The 17,394-nt window shown below is 35.2% G+C and overlaps 1 protein-coding gene and 1 pseudogene across 1 annotated transcript; both read left to right on the top strand.

Annotated features, from left to right (window-relative positions):
- Window positions 1-3,617: 3,617 nt before the first annotated feature.
- Window positions 3,618-9,287, top strand: LOC121249580 (proline-rich receptor-like protein kinase PERK8). Its single transcript, XM_041148298.1, is given in 10 exon segments — window positions 3,618-4,568; window positions 4,571-4,863; window positions 4,866-5,352; window positions 5,878-6,288; window positions 6,647-6,733; window positions 7,179-7,249; window positions 7,617-7,693; window positions 8,072-8,219; window positions 8,448-8,609; window positions 8,703-9,287. Coding segments are annotated over 10 exon segments (2,091 nt in total). The 5' UTR covers window positions 3,618-4,414; the 3' UTR covers window positions 8,904-9,287.
- Window positions 9,288-10,015: 728 nt separating this feature from the next.
- Window positions 10,016-13,376, top strand: LOC121249579 (annotated as a pseudogene).
- The last annotated feature ends 4,018 nt before the right edge of the window (window positions 13,377-17,394 follow it).

Here is a 17,394-nt window from a genome sequence, read left to right as displayed (position 1 = left end):
CGTTCCTCTCTCCATCTTCACTGTGTAGGCTTTCCTCTCCCTCTTCTCTTTCTATTTTCTCCCATTTTCTATTTTCTCTCAGTTTACACTATGAGTCACACAGAGACTACAGAGCCAATCAACAAATATCTCTCCATCTCTGTCTCTCTTCCTTCCTCCGTCTCATTTGGCCAATTTTTTTAGGGGGGGCTAACGTGTCGTTCCTCATATGCTTATCCCTAATCTAATTCGAATAACAATTTCTTGATTTTGGAATCCCATATTTCAACCTCAGATCATAGTTTTTGCAGTTCAAAATCCTCATTTTTCTCAGCTGTTATCCGTGAAAATCTATTGGAAGATGAAAACCCTATGTGTTTTGCTCTCTTTTAAGCTTATATGGGTGCTTTAACATATTCAAACTATTTATTTTAATGTATGCGAATAATACTGCAATATGATGCTGAGATACTCTATAATACTGCAATATGATGCTGAGATACTCTATATATGTCCAATTGCTTTATTGGACTTGAATATTGGGTAACTTTTCTGACTCCTTGAAAATTTAATATTTTTTAAAGGTGTACACACATTTTGATGATGACCTATTCTTCACTTTCTCTTACGAAGTGGAGGATGAGGTTGTAATAGCACCCAACGTAACATTTTAATGTTGTGGTCCAAGCAACTCCCAATAATGGTAAAAATAGACATCCTTAAAAAAAAGTTCAAACTTCAAAGATGTGCATCTTTCACTATAGAGGAGGATAACCTCCTCGTCTCAGTTTGGCTCAACATTAGCATCGATACAATAGTGGATATTGATCAAAAGTCTATTCAAATGTGGGAAAGAATTACCACATTTTATCATGATTATAAAAAAATTGAACATTTTCAACTGTTCTAAGGGCTCTTTGATGAATCGGTAGTTCACAATTCAAAAATGAACAAATAAGTTTTATGCATATATAGCACAGGTAGAGTTATTGCACCCGAGTGGTGTAATGGAGCAAAACAAGGTATGTACCAAACTTTCATTTAATCATGCAATTATGTAGGACTTATTTATGAACTAACAAATATTCTTCACCTTTGTAGATTGAGAAGACAAAGATGTTGTACAAAGAGATGCTAGGGTGTAATTTCACAATGTAGTACTGTTGGTGTCTTCTGAGACACCAACCAAAATGGCAGAAACACATCCACCTTTGGTAAGAAGAAAATGCCACAAGAAAAACTGTTTAGTGAAATTGTTGTTGATATAGCCGAGGATGACCTAGAGGTTTTTGCTGAGAGACCTCCAGGTAAAATAACTGAGAAAGAAAGGGAGAGAAAGCGGAAGTCGATGGAAGGCAAAGATGCTAAGATCAAGATTGGCTTGGCTAAAATGATAGAGAATAGAGCGACGACTATGGAAGAACGGCGAAATTCTATGTTGAAGGCAAATCGTGAAAGATCAGCAGCATTTGAACTAAAGAAGAAGAAGTTTGAGACAGAGATGCTGATGTTAGATTTAAGTGGCATGAATGTCATGCATCAAGAATATTTCCGTAATATCCAACTAGCAATTTTTTAGGAATCGAAGTCTCATTCTGGAGGTACATCTACATCTCATTCGACACATTATGGAGGTGTCTAATTTCTAATGTTGGTAGTTTTAAATTTTTTTGGAATTTAGTGGCTGCCCAACCACATGTGGGCCGGATAAAAATGTGGCTGGGTAGCAACTAAATGTGTGAACTGTAGATATAATCTTTGTATTAGAAACTTAACTGTGTTGATAATTTGTGGACTGTTTTAGTAATTTGTGAACTGAATATTATCGTTTGTACTAGAAACTATGTTAGAAATTATCTTTTGGTATTTATATGGACTGTTTTGATAATTTATGGACTATGTTAGTATTGTGTGGACTGTATTGGTGTTGTGTGTTGTCAATACTGTGTTGGAAATGTGATTCGTAAAGGTTCAGCTTCAGGTTGGACTTGATTATTATGCTGGTTGTCTAGTATTGTGACATGATAGCCATCTTGATTATTAAAGCTGGTTGTCCAGGAAGCAAATCAACAAATTTGATTAAGTGTACATGAACATGTCTTTAATGATTTAATTATTCCCTTATAACTTATAGTGTAGATCGAGTGTTTTGTAACACATTAAAAGAATCTCTTTTTTTTTTCAACAAAAATTAAACATGAAGTGTTCTTTTTTCACGGGATCTTGAACATGCTAATTAACTTCTTTGAATTCTCTCTAAAAAGTCCGCGAGGATTCATTTCAAAACTTAAGGGTATTAATCCAACTAATGACTTTGATTTCATTCAATAATAGAAATACTACACTTTATCACAGTTAAATAATAGAAGTACTATAAATTATCACATTAAAATAAATCATAGAAGTACTACATTTTTTTATCAAATATTATTAAAATATATAATATTATATTATTATTTTAATTTTAAAATAACTAGTCCAATATAATCTTACCTAACTAAAAGTTGATATTATAATTAAAAATTAAAATTTTAACCAAACTTTAGTACTGGCAATGGGCTAGTCATTGCCAAGTCTAAAATTTAGCAAACCCAAATGAATCGCCATGCCCACATACGTTTAGGGAAAGAATAATATTTCTCGCTTATCACTCCAATTATTACATTAGTTGTAATTTATACCCTTCAAAAAACCTAACAGTTAGATGGACAAAAATAGACGACGTCGTATGAATTTAACGGTTAAATGTTAAAAAAGATGACAAATTATAAGAGGAATGATAGTTTGAGAACAAGCCAAACTTATAAGATAAAGATTTTCAAATGTAATTCATGTGTAAATATGTTGAAATACATATTTCCAAACGTCACGTGTGATTGATATATTTTGTAAAGTAATATTATAATAGGTTTGTTGGGCGGTGGGGGTTAGAAAAAGCCTTTGGCTTGTCACTGCAGGAAAAAAAAGGCAGAAAGCTTCGGGTTGAAGAATGTGGTAAGGTGAAAAATAAAGCCTTCACAAACAATATATATTAATATTATTATTATAAGCTGCCATGATGCACCCATCACAATCATTCATGGCAATCTATAAATATTGTTTAATGTTGGTGCTTGGTCAATATGATCTCATTCCACACATTATCATCAATCCGAATGGTAACTCTAATAATATTATAGTCTTTAAACGCGGCTCTTGCCTTCGTGTTTTCATTGACTTTATTTGCGTTGCTTTCTTCTTTCGTCACAGCCAGCTTTCACTGCCTTTTCTTTATAATAAAAAAAAAAAAAAAAACCCAGAGATCTAATTTGAATATACCCATGCTTAATAGAGTTGTAAATGGCCCATCAAACAGCAAATATTTCATACCCACTTTTATTGAGATGGTAAGAGCTTTATCTACTTCAACCAAATATTCTTTCTTTCCTATGTTCGCTCGTTTAAGGCGCGGTTTGGGTAGTAAAATGAAGTGAGATAATTTTATATAAAAATTAAAAATTAAATAATAAATCTAAAAATTTTTAAAAATTATAATAATAAAATTAAATAATACACTTTTACTATCCAAACCACTAATTTTTCTTCTTTGAAAAAAAAAAAAAAAAAAAGGGAATATCGTAGAAAGGTAAAGAGAAACGAGAAACAGAGAGAGAAGAATGATAACGCATAGTAAAATTTATGGCCACCATATTAATGATTGATTCTTCAAGATTTTCGCCTTTCTTTGCATGTGAAGACTGAGGAAGAGTAAAAGGAGGAGGACAATTTGGTAGTCGCCCCCACGTCCGGTTTCCATATTTTGTGGGTGGGAACTACAACCTCTTCGCCATTACACGAAAGAAGCTTTCTCGAGAACCCCAGTGGAATTCGAAGATTCCAACCTGTTCTCACAAAGTTGCAAAACGCCTACAACCGAGGAGGAGGCGTAGGTATGGCTTCAATGAGTTTTTTAGAATATTTGGAGAGTAGTGTTGCATTAGCCCATTAGTGTTCTAGGCTGTAGTTGTCACGGTCTACTGTTTATGGTCGAGTTAAAGCTCATAGTTTTTTAGTTTGTTGGCATGGATTGTGTTGGCGGAAGGGTTTTCTGAACGGGTTTTGCTCGGTATTTTTTTCTATACTGGGATTTTCCGAGCTATTTAGTGTTTGGAGAATCTGGCTGTTCCAAATGAAGGAATTCTGGTAGATTGTTTTGCGTCGGTTTATTGAATTGGGTTTTTCGGGGTTCTCAATTCTGAGAGAAGATGACTGTGTTTACCTATTTTGCCATGAGGAAGACCTCTTTATGTATTAAATTGAGCTCTGGCGTGATGTGGAGTTGTATTTTTTTAAGGAAAAATGAGGCATTTCGATGTTGCTGATTACTCCGATACTTCAAATTTGGTAATGGACGTGTAGCAGTGCATTTTCATTGTGAGGGGAGAATCATAGAAAGATGGCTTCAACAACCCCTTCTGCGGATTCACCAACGTCCTCTGTAACCTCACCACCACCACCTTCTTCCCCTTCTCCATCAAATTCTTCAACTTCCCCGCCTCCTACAGAATCCAGGCCTAATCAGACTCCTGCCACCCCGCCACCTTCAACCCCACCCCTCAGTCTCCTCCACCAGCAGTCTCTGCGGCTCCTCCTCCATCGACGCCAGCTTCACCCCCACCGCCAGCAGCATCAGCTCCCCCTCCAACCTCACCACCACCACCTCCACCACCTTCCCCACCAACAACCTCACCACGACCTCCAGCTTCACCCCCACCATCTGCCTCTCCTCCAGCAACTTCGCCACCCCCTCCAGATTTTTCACCACCGCCACCACCACCATCTGAAGGTTCTTCTTCTCCCCAAGCCTCTCCTACGCCTCCAGTGCCATCCCCACCTCCCCCCAAGATTCGTCGCCTTCTTCATCTCCACCACCTCCTGCCAATGTCCCGGCACCGCCTTCTTCCGATTCTCCGCCTCCACCAGTGGCAAAGTCACCAACGAATTCTCCTCCCTCTCCTATACATACACCTCCTCCATCTAAAGCTGCCCCTCCTACCCCAGATACGGCATTGGCATCACCTCCTCCTCCAGTTACCTCTCCTTCACCTCCTCTGATTTCTTCTCCTGCTTCTCCAAGTAATTCCTCTGCTGCTGGAAGTCCCAGTAAGTCAACTGCACCTTCTTCTATTACTCATGTAACAGAAAATGAAAGATCTACAAATACAGGTGGGTCAAGCACGGTAGGATCTGTGGCAATTGGCATCGTAGTTGGGGTCCTAGTAATTAGTCTTCTTGTGATGGCCGTGTGGTTCTTACAGAAACGCAAGAAAAGGAGAACTGGAAGGAATGTAGGCCACCCCATGCATTCTCCATTTGCCTCCTCCCAGAATTCAGGTTAAACATCTTTCTTGTTTTCACCTTATTTATTTTCAAGGTATTTAAGTAAATTCTTCTTGGCTTCTAGTGGCTTCTTTGCTTATTTATTTATTTTATATTAAATTGGTGATCTTAAACCTGCTTAATTTATATACATGTAAGAATTATTGCTAAGAGCTCCATGAACTTGTAGATTTTCGATTTTTGACATAAATTCTAGAACAATAGTTATTACACTCTTTTTCAATTTGGCATGTCTCTGTGGAGCCTATGACTTAAAAGCATTTCAATCTTACTGATTCCGTTTTCTTTTCACGTGCTTCAGAAAAATTTGAGTCGTGGATATGGTGTGGCAAAGTCCAAATGCTATTTCAGATTTTTCTTTCAAGACTCTGAATTTTAGTTTTAATTCATTCTTTCGTTCATTCATAGTGCATTTCAGCTTCAGTTTCATTATGATTTTGAGTTAGTTAGCAAAGCTATAACTCACTGAGGGTTTGAGTTCAATGAATATATCCTAATGGGCTTGCACGTGCTCTTCAGATTCATTATTTCTGAAGCCCTATTCTCCAGCTCCCCTAGTCGGAAATGACTCCGTTGGAGAGTTTGTGTATACACCATCAGAGCCAAGCGGTGTAGGCAATTCACGGTCATGGTTCACTTATGAAGAATTATTCAATGCCACAAATGGGTTCTCAGCACAGAACCTTCTGGGTGAAGGTGGATTTGGTTGTGTTTTCAAAGGTGTCTTGGCAGATGGAAAAGAGGTAGCTGTTAAACAGCTAAAAATTGGTGGTGGACAGGGAGAGCGTGAATTCAGAGCAGAAGTTGAGATAATTGGTAGAATACACCATCGTCATTTGGTCTCCCTAGTGGGCTACTGTATATCAGAGCATCAAAGATTACTTGTCTACGAATACGTCCCAAATGACACTCTTCATTATCACCTTCATGGTAAGAAATGCTTCTTAGATGATAATTAAAAAGAACAAAAGAACACAAAAAAGAAAAAAAGGAAACCTTTATTTAAAATTGAAAGTAAAATCTAGAACTCGTGTGCCATATTGTCCATAAGCAAACTATTTTTATGCACGTGGCTTGCAAATACAATAGGTCCAAAGCAGGTTTACCAGGAGTTTTCAATTTGGTCAAAATCTACCATTCATGGTGGACCACTAACAATTTCTTAGTAGGGTTCATGTTTCAGAAAGTAAAGGGATTTTAGAGTTGTTTAGCTTTGATGGTCTACTGCATATGACTCCCCAATCAAAATTGTAATATACATCTACCTACCTAAATGAAATATTTTCAGGTGAGGACAGGCCCATTATGGATTGGGCAACCCGACTGAAGGTTGCTGCTGGTGCAGCTCGTGGACTTGCTTACCTACACGAAGACTGTAATTTTCTTTTCTTTCTTAGGGTCTTCTTACGTAAATGTGTTTTACACCTGAAATTATCAGGTCATTTGTTTTGTCAACTCTGCATGCATACATGGGTATCAGGGCAGTCTGTGAAATAGTGAACTTGTCTGTTTTGCCATGTTTTTCCCATTTAATATTGTGCTAATTAAATGTAAAACAAAGATATTCTCTAGATAAGTGCGCCTGATACATCTTATAGTTGGGGTTAAACAAATAAACAAATTTGGTCTCAAGATTTTAGAAATATATTACAGTAATTATCATATGCATGTTCAATATTGAAAGTCAGTTAATCTACAATCCTGGGCGCCAGCAAGTTCTGGAAAACTTGCTGTACGTTGAGAATATAAGTTGGCAAACCCATCTTGAATAATTTGTATCTAATGTTTTGTTTCAATTTTTTTATTTATTTTTATCACAGGCCATCCCCGCATCATTCACAGGGATATTAAATCATCAAACATCCTTCTTGATAGCAACTTTGAAGCTCGGGTATGCCTGTTTCTCCAGCCTTGATTTTCTTGGAAAAAACAGTAATTTGCATCCATCTGGATCAAGATGGTTTTCTCCAACTGCTATTCATTATCCCCTGAAAATGCTTTTTCATCTTCTGCATGATTTTTTTTTTTCTTTTCATTTTGCAGTTTTATCTGTTTGAGTGTCTGTTTTATTTTATTTTTCTGGGTATTTTGTTGTTTTCTGTTTTGTACAAACCTGTTTGGCTCTAGAGTAAGCTCAAGATGATTAACATGCCCTCTATATTCCAGCGAACATGGCAGCTGGATCTGATTTCTCTCCCTCTCTGAATTTCATGTTACTAATTATTTATGTTCCTAAAAGATGTGTTTCTAATTAACAGGTTGCAGATTTTGGGCTTGCAAAGTTAGCATTGGATTCAAATACTCATGTAACCACACGTGTTATGGGAACCTTTGGGTAGGTAATCCTTATTTGTTTGCTTGTGTTGTCTCCTATATGACTAAACAAACTTTCTTGTAGGTCATGTTTGTTTCTGTGTTTGTGTCTTGTAAAGCTTAAGATTTGGATGTAAATTTCATGGATAAAACTAGCAGCACTATTGACATTTTAAAGGTCAACAGTATAGATCCCTTTGACCACCAGGCAACTTCATTTGAACCTTATAATTGACATTGGAAGGTTTTCTGAACAAATGTTTAGATATGGCATGCTTTTCATTCAAACTTCAAAGGTAACATGAAGCAGGCATCTGGAATATGTTACACTGCCGATGTGTGTCACGGTCACATTTTCGATTTTTATGTCTCTGATGAATGGAATTATACAATTCTCCAGTTACATGGCTCCAGAATATGCAACAAGTGGCAAGTTGACTGAAAAGTCTGATGTTTATTCCTTTGGGGTTGTGCTTTTGGAGCTGATTACGGGTCGCAAGCCAGTGGATGCCTCTCAGCCATTGGGTGATGAGAGTCTAGTTGAATGGGTAAGTCCACAAATATGACATATTGCAAATACCGCACCAATTTTTTCCTTAAAATACTCCCGCTGACTGGATGAACACATTTAGTCCGATTTGGGATTTGTCGTTCCTCAACTTTTGTACTCTGTACTTTTACTGAGGTTTTTAAAGGAGAGGGAAGAGGTAGAATTGGGGGTCTTTGGCCAGTAATTAGATTGCACAGTTTTAACCGGAATTAGAAATTTTCTTCAGGCTCGTCCATTGCTTGCTCAAGCACTTGAAGATGAAGAGTTTGAAGGGTTGGTAGATCCAAGGCTGGAAAAGAACTATGTTGGAAATGAAATGTTTCGGATGATTGAGGCAGCTGCAGCTTGTGTGCGTCATTCAGCTGCAAGAAGGCCAAGAATGAGTCTGGTAATTATGTATAAATGACAAATATCTTCAATATCTCGTCTGTACTTCAGTAGGATTTAATGAATTTTTTGTTCTTCCTTGCCCCCATCTCAGGTGGTGAGAGCATTAGAGTCTTTGGATGAACTTTCAGATCTCACCAATGGAATGAAACCTGGCCAAAGTGAACTATTTGATCCAGCGCAACAATCTGCACAAATTAGGATGTTTCAAAGAATGGCATTTGGTAGCCAGGAATACAGTTCTGAGTTCTTCAATCAAACAGAGAGTAGCTGGAGGAGTGGAGAGCATGGATAGCGGAGAAACCCTTCATCTGCAAATGCATCAGGTGTGTGGGGCAGTTGAGATCAATTTACGGCTGACTATGGCAAATACTATACTTTCAATTTGTGCTTGAAGGGATAACTTTTCTCCATCTACTTATTTAAAAAAGAAAGAGTGAACTGCTCTCCATCTTGGGATCAGATTTGAGGCACGCAATTACTTAGCAATCAGGTCGTGCTGCTTGTTCAACGTAAATCTCATGCATCGTATTTGCTCCAGTTCTTTGTTCTCTTAACTAACAATTTTTTTGTTATAAGGGTCCTTGATTTTGTATTCTTTATTATATATCTATAGATACTTGATACACTGTTTTTTTGTATTCTTTATATTGATTTATTCAAGCTCTTCGTTCAATTAGATTGAAATCTTTTGTGACCTGGAGATTATAAAAGCCAATTGGCCTGACGTAAGTGTATTCTGCGCTCAAGATGCTTCAAAACCCACGAATGAAAAAGAACTCCATTTGATTCCAACTCATCAAGCATGCAACTTAATGGTTTAAAGCCTCTTTTAAAACTTACATGCTACAGTTAGCAGGAAGCAAAAACAAATAAATGAAAAAAAAATAAAAAAAAACTAATTAACACTTCCTGTCTATGTATTGCAAGCAACACTCGATTTTGGTCCCTTTTCGTTACTAAAAATTTAATAAATAATTTCTTAAGTGATTTTTCTATTCAGTTGAGGATGTTTCTAGCAAGAAAAGAAGGGACCTCTATTTCCTTTCCTAGCACCTCTATTTTTCATTATTTTTTTTTTTTTTACAAAAAGTACTTTTCTTTAATTCATCAACGATAATGAGATAAACATTGAGATTGGTAAACAATAAGCAAAGTGACACGAGACACTTTTGCTCTCTGTTTTTTCTTTTTGTGCAGGGCTGCCCATATCACGACTCAGTAATAAATACCAAGTATAAGGATCGTGAATTTGTTTCTATGCCTTTTAACTTTAAACATCTTAGTTCGTTCTATGATAATTTTGTCTATCTCGATACCCACAAATGTGATACTAGCCAAGAAAATTGATTTTAATTTGGCCCACTCGAAACTTGCATCGTGTGATTAACTTGACACGCTGGAGGGATGGGCAAAAGGAGGTCTGCATTCTGGCAATGCACTTACCACTCACCCTCGTGCTCTTCCATCTAATATTCTTCATCTACCAATATAACCCAATTAGAAGCAGCCCCTCCTTTATCAATTAAAATTTGCCATGCAGGCATGAGAGAGAGAGAGAGAGAGAGAGAGATGGCGAGGATAAAACTGATGGTGCCGCTAGCTTTGAAGCAGAAACAAGACAGTTGTTTTACTAATCCAAACAAATGCAGTTTGAGTGCAAGAAAGAGGGATTTGGTTTGTGTGACAAGTGGGAATTCTTACTTGGGTTCTCACATAGTGAAGGAGCTTCAGGCTCACGGTTACCCGGTTCGTGTCACTATCCAAAATCAAGGTATGCTTAAAGAAAATTATGTTTTGATCGGTGCAAATCTTCTATTGGTTTCATCGAACCAACTTACAGAAAATAACCTTTTTTAAAAGAAAGAAAATAGGCTAACCATGGTGATAGTGAGTCTCACTGTGGATAAAGATTCCTTCTATATTCTTTGCGCTTGCTCCTTGTAGCCTTATATACAGCTAATGAGGAAGAATGGTACCTGAAACAAAAACAAAAAAAAAAAAAAAACCTTTCTGGTGCATCCCAAAGTACAAAGATGTCTCCATAGAGTCAGTACTCCACTCAAAAACTAATCAGTGCTTGCATTTTTGCATGGAGCCTAATTTTGTTTCATGGCGGTCTGATTTGATGAATCGATCTGATAAAAATTCATTGCAATAAAGCCTTGGATCCGTTTTAAGCTCTTCAACCAACCCAACCCTCTGATTAGGATTTATCCATCAATTAGGGTTTCACTATATATATTATATTTAGTAATTATTTGCATCAGTCTACAGCCAGCCGCAGAACACCATGTGCTGGGTTTAAAGAAAAAAAAAAAAAAAATTTCATGTGAAGTGTGCAGAGAGTGTTCAGCCGCACTTGTATTGTATTATTTTGTACGGCTGCCGTATTGCCACACCGTGCATTCGAGTTTCATCTAATAAAATATTTTGTTGGTAAGTGATTGATTTTTCTCAACCGCACATAAAAAAATGATTAAAGAATGCTATTTATCATCTTACACTATACATTTTATATATTTTAATATTTTTATTTATTTATTATTTTATTTTATTCTTATTAAATTAGTTAAATTGTTCTACTTATTAATTATATATCATATATTTGTTATAGAAAAAAATAAAAAATAAATTAAAATAAATGGTATGTGATGTGTGAGCAGTGAGCACTACGTGGATGATAAGTATAATTGTTCAAAATGATTATTGTCGCCGATGGATCCTGTCAGGGACCCAACCAAGGCCAGCTTTGAGTAGACATTTAAAGCACAACCAAATATTATAACCTTATTGGTAGACTTTGTGGTTCACGCCATGTTATTTTTTAATTGAAAAATGATTTGTACAAATTTTAAATAGATAAGTTTTATACAAATTTTTGTAAAAAAATAGATCCTATTTTAAAAAAGTGTAAAAGAAACTATTATTTATTAGTGAGATCTATTATTTTATAAAAAATTTATATGAGACTTATCTATTTGAGATTTATATCTAGCATTACTCTTTTTAATTTTATTCAATGGTGGATTTTGAGGAGTTGAGGGAGCTGATAGGAGATGAAAGGATAAATCAACTAGAAAGCGTTGTAGTAGCAAGCGTTGGAGATGTGGAGGGCCTCTGCGATGCTTTTAGACGTTGTCATGCTATTTTTCACACCTCTTCCTTTGTTGATCCACATGGGGTCTCTGGTTATTCAGTAAGTTTACTCTACAAATGTTTCAATTATCAAGTATAATCATCGCATCTTCAATAATTCATCCCGAGTGCATGGCAATTCTTAAGCCAGTGACCTTTTTATTATCTCTATACCAACTGCATGATAATTTTCAGGAACGAATGGTACCTCTTGAGGCTGAAGGAGTAACGAATGTCATTGAAGCTTGTGGTAGAGCAGCATATGAAAAGAGATGCGTCTTTACATCTTCTCCTTTCTTCTATCTGGAAAGGTGGCAATGTGGAGAGTGTTGTTGATGAGACTAGTTGGAGTGATGAAGGGTTCCGCAGAGACAACAAGGTACTTCCAGCTTTTTTTTTTATTTTATTTCATTGACTCTATTAGAAGCCTCATCGTTAGCATTCTGCATAATGGATTGAGGTTTTGGCAGTATTAACTCTGTTTTCAATTAAATATGTCAAGTATGACCCTCGATTATCATTATATCAGTTAAATCAGTGACTGTTATCTTTCAGCACCATCCTTTTTAAAGGCTCTAAATGATCACTAACAGCATAATTGAAAGCAATTCATCGCTTGAAAAGGTGCTATTATTGTTTCCTGAACCTTTTTATTTCTCAAGCCCTCTCTCTCTCTCTACTAGGTTGCCAGTCTTTATCTTAACATCTTTCACCTTGTGAAAAAAAAGCTCCCACCTTAACTAGATTGGTTGAATTACTATGCCTATCCCATGATTTAAATATACATAGTTTTGAAAGTTCCATCCTTTCCACACATTGTTTGTCTCTCTTAGTTCAAAGGGCACGACTTTATTCTTGATTGTAGTTGATAATGGTTTCTTCATTTGTTGTGATGAACAGCTTTGGCTGGCCTTGGGCAAGACTGTAGCAGAGAAAGTTGCCTGGAAGAAGTCTAAAGAAATGAAAGTGGAGCTTGTTACTCTGTGCCCTGGACTGATCATGGCCCCCTCATTCCCAAATGCTCACAAAGAAACCTCTGTACCATACCTTTAAGGTATTTGATATTTCCCCTTTAGTTTTATTCTCCACTTCCTGTCAATTTTTGGTCGGAAAGACATGACAAGATGTGTGAATCTGCCATCCACGAGTTTCAAGCCTATGCCTGCAAATAATATTTCTACTTCAAAAAAGTTCACAAGTTAATCTCTATGTTTCTAATAATATTTGAAACGAAGGTGGGCAGAGCATGCTACGACAAGGCATCCTAGCTACCGGAGATGTTAAAAAAGTGGCAGAGTCACATGTCTATGTTTACGAAGCAATGGATAATGGAGCAAGCGGACGATATCTTTGCTTCGAAAGAGTGGTACGAAGATTGGAAGAGTCCATTGAACTAGAGAATGGGTTGCACATGCATGGTTTGTTATCAGGAAGGAGACAAGAAGTCTTCCCAGAAGGAGACGAAGAAATACGTAGCAACCTTGACAACTCAAAGCTTGCTAAATTGATCTTACAGGCTTCTCGCCGCTCATCTTGCAAACAATGAAACATAAGAGTCTGAAAGCGTTCTCTGTTAAGAATAATTCGAATTTGAAAAAGTTGCAAGATGAGACGAGATGATTTCTATATTTTTGTATCTAAACGAGTCGAAAGCGCTTCACAGTCATATTCTTCCACAGCTAAAGGAAGTCAACAGCTAAACCCGACCACTTTTGGATTGGGCTGCTTTCCTCTGACCACACATCGCTTGCTGCTGGGCAGGTCCATAAAAAGTGACAGATTGAGGAATTTTAGAGTATAGATGGGATACAAAGGAGACTCTAATATCTGCCTCTTAACCGAATCTTTCCTAGTTGGCAAAATGTCATGACAGACTTTTCATAGAAAAAGCTTAGCACTCCCCAGGACTTGCAAGCCCTGTATTTGTTGCCAACTAGAATCCATTTTAGATTGCCTTGATTATTCACCCCTCATAATTGTATTTTTGGAATAAGAAATGATAGTTATATGAGTACGCAAATATTGCATGATTATTTTAAAAAGAGTGAATAAATATGAGATTTATAAGAAAAAAAAATTTTAATTTTTTAATAATAAATATATTTTTTTAAAATAACTGTATAATATTTATATATTTCATGGCTGTATGCCGTAATACTTTTTATAAAACTATAAGTGATATGCACTTTTAACATGAAAAAGTCGATTATTTGAACGTCGCTTTCTCAAATGGAATCCTACCATTGGTTGACTTGTAATTTAATTTATGGGCACTTTCTTCGTATTGGTAAAGAAAATAGAGAGATTGTTGGTTCTAGAAAAAATAAATAAATAAATAAATAATGTTTATCATCATAATTTTTACGTTTAGAATCTAAACACATCTTAACTTATCATTACAACTTTTTAAAATTTTAATGTAAAATATAATAAACAATTCAAAATTTTTAAATTTTTAAATTTTTAAATATTAATAATATTAAAAATAATATTCTAACAATATTTTATCATCTCAACTCAACTCATTTTAATATCCAAATACACCTGTACAATCTATCACATTTGTAAAATCATTGATAAACCATTTAAAACATTGAAAAGTAACGGTACTCTTTTTCTTAGATTTTTTCTAGATAAAACATTTTAAATAATTTTATATGTAATCATTTAGAATAATACTAGGCCTACTGCTTGTTCATCCCGCTTGATGTGGCATCCCAGTGGCGTGCAAAATGGATTAAAAAATAGCATCCCAGGTGGCATCCCACTCTCCCTTTCTCCATTTCCCTTTCAAATTCTTTTGTTTCATTTCCTCTGTTTTCTCTCAACTTAATCCTAAAAATAGGAAGTGAAACGAAAACTCTTCTTCTCAGTATTCTTGAGTTTTATCTAAATGTTTGGAAGCCCAAAAGATAAAATGTCGAGAAATTGAGATTTTCTTTGTTCTATCAATTGTTTCCTTCTCTCTATTACCTGAGGAAACAGAATGTATTGTCTGCTGAGTCATTCGGTTATGCTCTTGCAACTCAATTAGTTTTTTCCTATTGTTTTGGGATTAAATCGGTTTTTTTTCCTCTTATATTTTAATTCATTCTAGGGGGGAGGGGGGATACAGGTTTCAAAGGTGTTTCACTTTTTTTCTTTCTTTTTTTTTTCTGAGATTTGATTTTTCTATATGGTTTTGGTTCATTTTTTCACTGTAAAATTTCTTTGTATAGTTGAAGAACGAATTGAAATTAGCTTTTGTAAATCTTGATTGTTGTATGAAGTTTGTGCGACAATGAGAGATGGGAGTTCGAAGAAAAGCAAGGTTTAAGAAATGCCACTTCTCTCAATTTGTACGCTTTTTTCCTTTTTTTGGGTAATGAGATTGCTGACTCTGTATTACTTCGTAAAGTTTTCATGGCCCAGGACATTGGTCAAGAGCAAAGCTGAGGACTTTCACGCAGGCGATGTCCTTATGAAGGTGATAATGGTCTGTCATTTATGTTGATTTTCTGCACGATTTTGATGCAATTAGGGCTCTGGACTTTGGACTTGGAAATATTAACTTTTATATAAAAAACAAAAGCGAGATTTTTTCAGCAATAACTGACTGACTTGCTTTAATATTCTTCTAGACCCTTAATGCAATTAGCCTTATTCTCTTTTTGCATCACTGTTGGATACAACAATTGTATTTTTCTCGGGTGTATTGAGGTCTGCAAAGTCCATTAACAGCTCGTGATCTTTGTTGCATGAATGTATAATAATGATGCATTCAACGAAAAAGAGCACATCTTTAAGAATATTTTGGTGTTTCTTTTTCAGGTGGTGAGGAAGAGTGGAGGAACAACTATTCAGAGAGGCAGAAATGGTATCGGTGCCTGACGGGATCTGTCGGGTAGGGGTTTGGGGGAGGAGTTTCAAGGGGTTTTGCAAGGGGCGAGTGAGTTCTGAAATGGATTGGGGCGAGATCTGCTAGGGAGGGAAGGGACAAGCTCTGAAATGATGCTAAAAAAATAAATAAAATAAATAAAAAAGCAAAACTGGCAATCCAAGTCAAGCGGGAACCGAAAGCAGGATGCACAAGCGATTGCTGTAGCAGCGCCCAATCATTTAAATTAATGTCTTTTAAAATAGAGTAAAGATACAAATATTGCATATGGAAGTTTTTAAGAAATATAAATGATATTTACAGTCTTAGATATCTAAGTCTCGCACACTTTCTTTAAAAAAATTAGATAAATCTAAGCGTCATATAAAAAATTATTCTTTTAATAATTGATCCTAAGAGTGTATGAGTGTCGCACACTTTAAAACTGTATCTAACACTACTATTTAAAAAAAAAGATAGATCTGTAATTAAAAATAGATTTATTTTGCAAGTTTGTCTTACTTTTAAGAGACTTGCATAAACTTTCCTTCTTGACGTAGACTTGATCAAACAGAAGATTGAGAATGAAAAAAATAATCTAAAACAATAACAGTTGATTTAGGACGGGTTTTGATGTATATCTCAATCCATCTCATACTACTTCATTTTTTCTAATTTCCTTCCCAAACATCACTTAAATATAAATAATTTTTAATTTTTTCTTATAATCATTAACTAATTATTACAAATTTTTCAGATTTTTAAACAAAATACAAAAATAATTCAAACTTATTCAAATTTCAAAACAAAAATAATATTAACAAATTATATTCTAATAATATTTTAACTTTATAATATTTCCATTCAACATTTTCTTTCTCATTTTTCAAAACCTAATAAAATATCTTAACTCAAACAATTTTACTATTATTCACAAACCATTTAATTATTATTTACAAATTTATCATCTTGTCTCGTCTTATCTCAACATCCAAACAAAGCCTTAGGGTTAGTTTGGATGTCCGCTTTGTTTGGATGTTAAGATTAGATTTCTCATCTCATCTCAATATCTAAACATCATTCAAATACAAATAATTTTTAATTTCAAATCATTAACTTTTTTGTCTAATTATTACAATTTTTCCATACTTCCAAATAAAGTACAAAAGTAATTCAATATTTTTAAATCACAAAACAAAAATAATATTATAACAATATTTTAGATTTCTAATATTTTTATTTAATTTTGTATTTCTCACTTCCCAAAATCTCATAAAATATCTTAATTTAAATTATTTCTAGTGGTGCTATCCGCACCGTATGGTGTGGGGTAGCTCCCCTCCCTGCCCTCCGCCCCCGCATCCCAGGGGTGAGGACGGACTCTCATTCTGCCCAGCCCACATCAATAATAGACTACAATCCACGAGGTCTAAAAGTCATTTCTAGGTTTAAAAGTGATAAAAAAACATATTTTTAGACTCAAATTGTAAACTTAAATTTGTATATATGACTATAATTTAAAAACTATATAAATTTATTAGTGTATATTTTGTGTAAGTTGTTGTGTAATACAAAAGTCTCACATTGTTTAAGTGTGAGATTTATATTGTCAAAGTAATATATAAAAGAGTCACCCTACTACACTACAACTTACACAAAGTATTAAGTAAAAATTATACTTAATACATATTAATATATTTATATATAGCAAGAATAATAAATATTTATATAAAAAAATTTTTGTGTAGGGCGAGGCCCTGTTGGGGCCATACAGCCCCACTCCATCCAGTTG

This window comes from Juglans microcarpa x Juglans regia, chromosome 2D, assembly GCF_004785595.1.
Source record: "Juglans microcarpa x Juglans regia isolate MS1-56 chromosome 2D, Jm3101_v1.0, whole genome shotgun sequence".
Classification (NCBI taxonomy): Eukaryota; Viridiplantae; Streptophyta; class Magnoliopsida; order Fagales; family Juglandaceae; genus Juglans; species Juglans microcarpa x Juglans regia.
The sequence above is the reverse complement of the archived record's forward strand: the minus strand, read 5'-3'. Positions and strand labels throughout refer to the sequence as shown.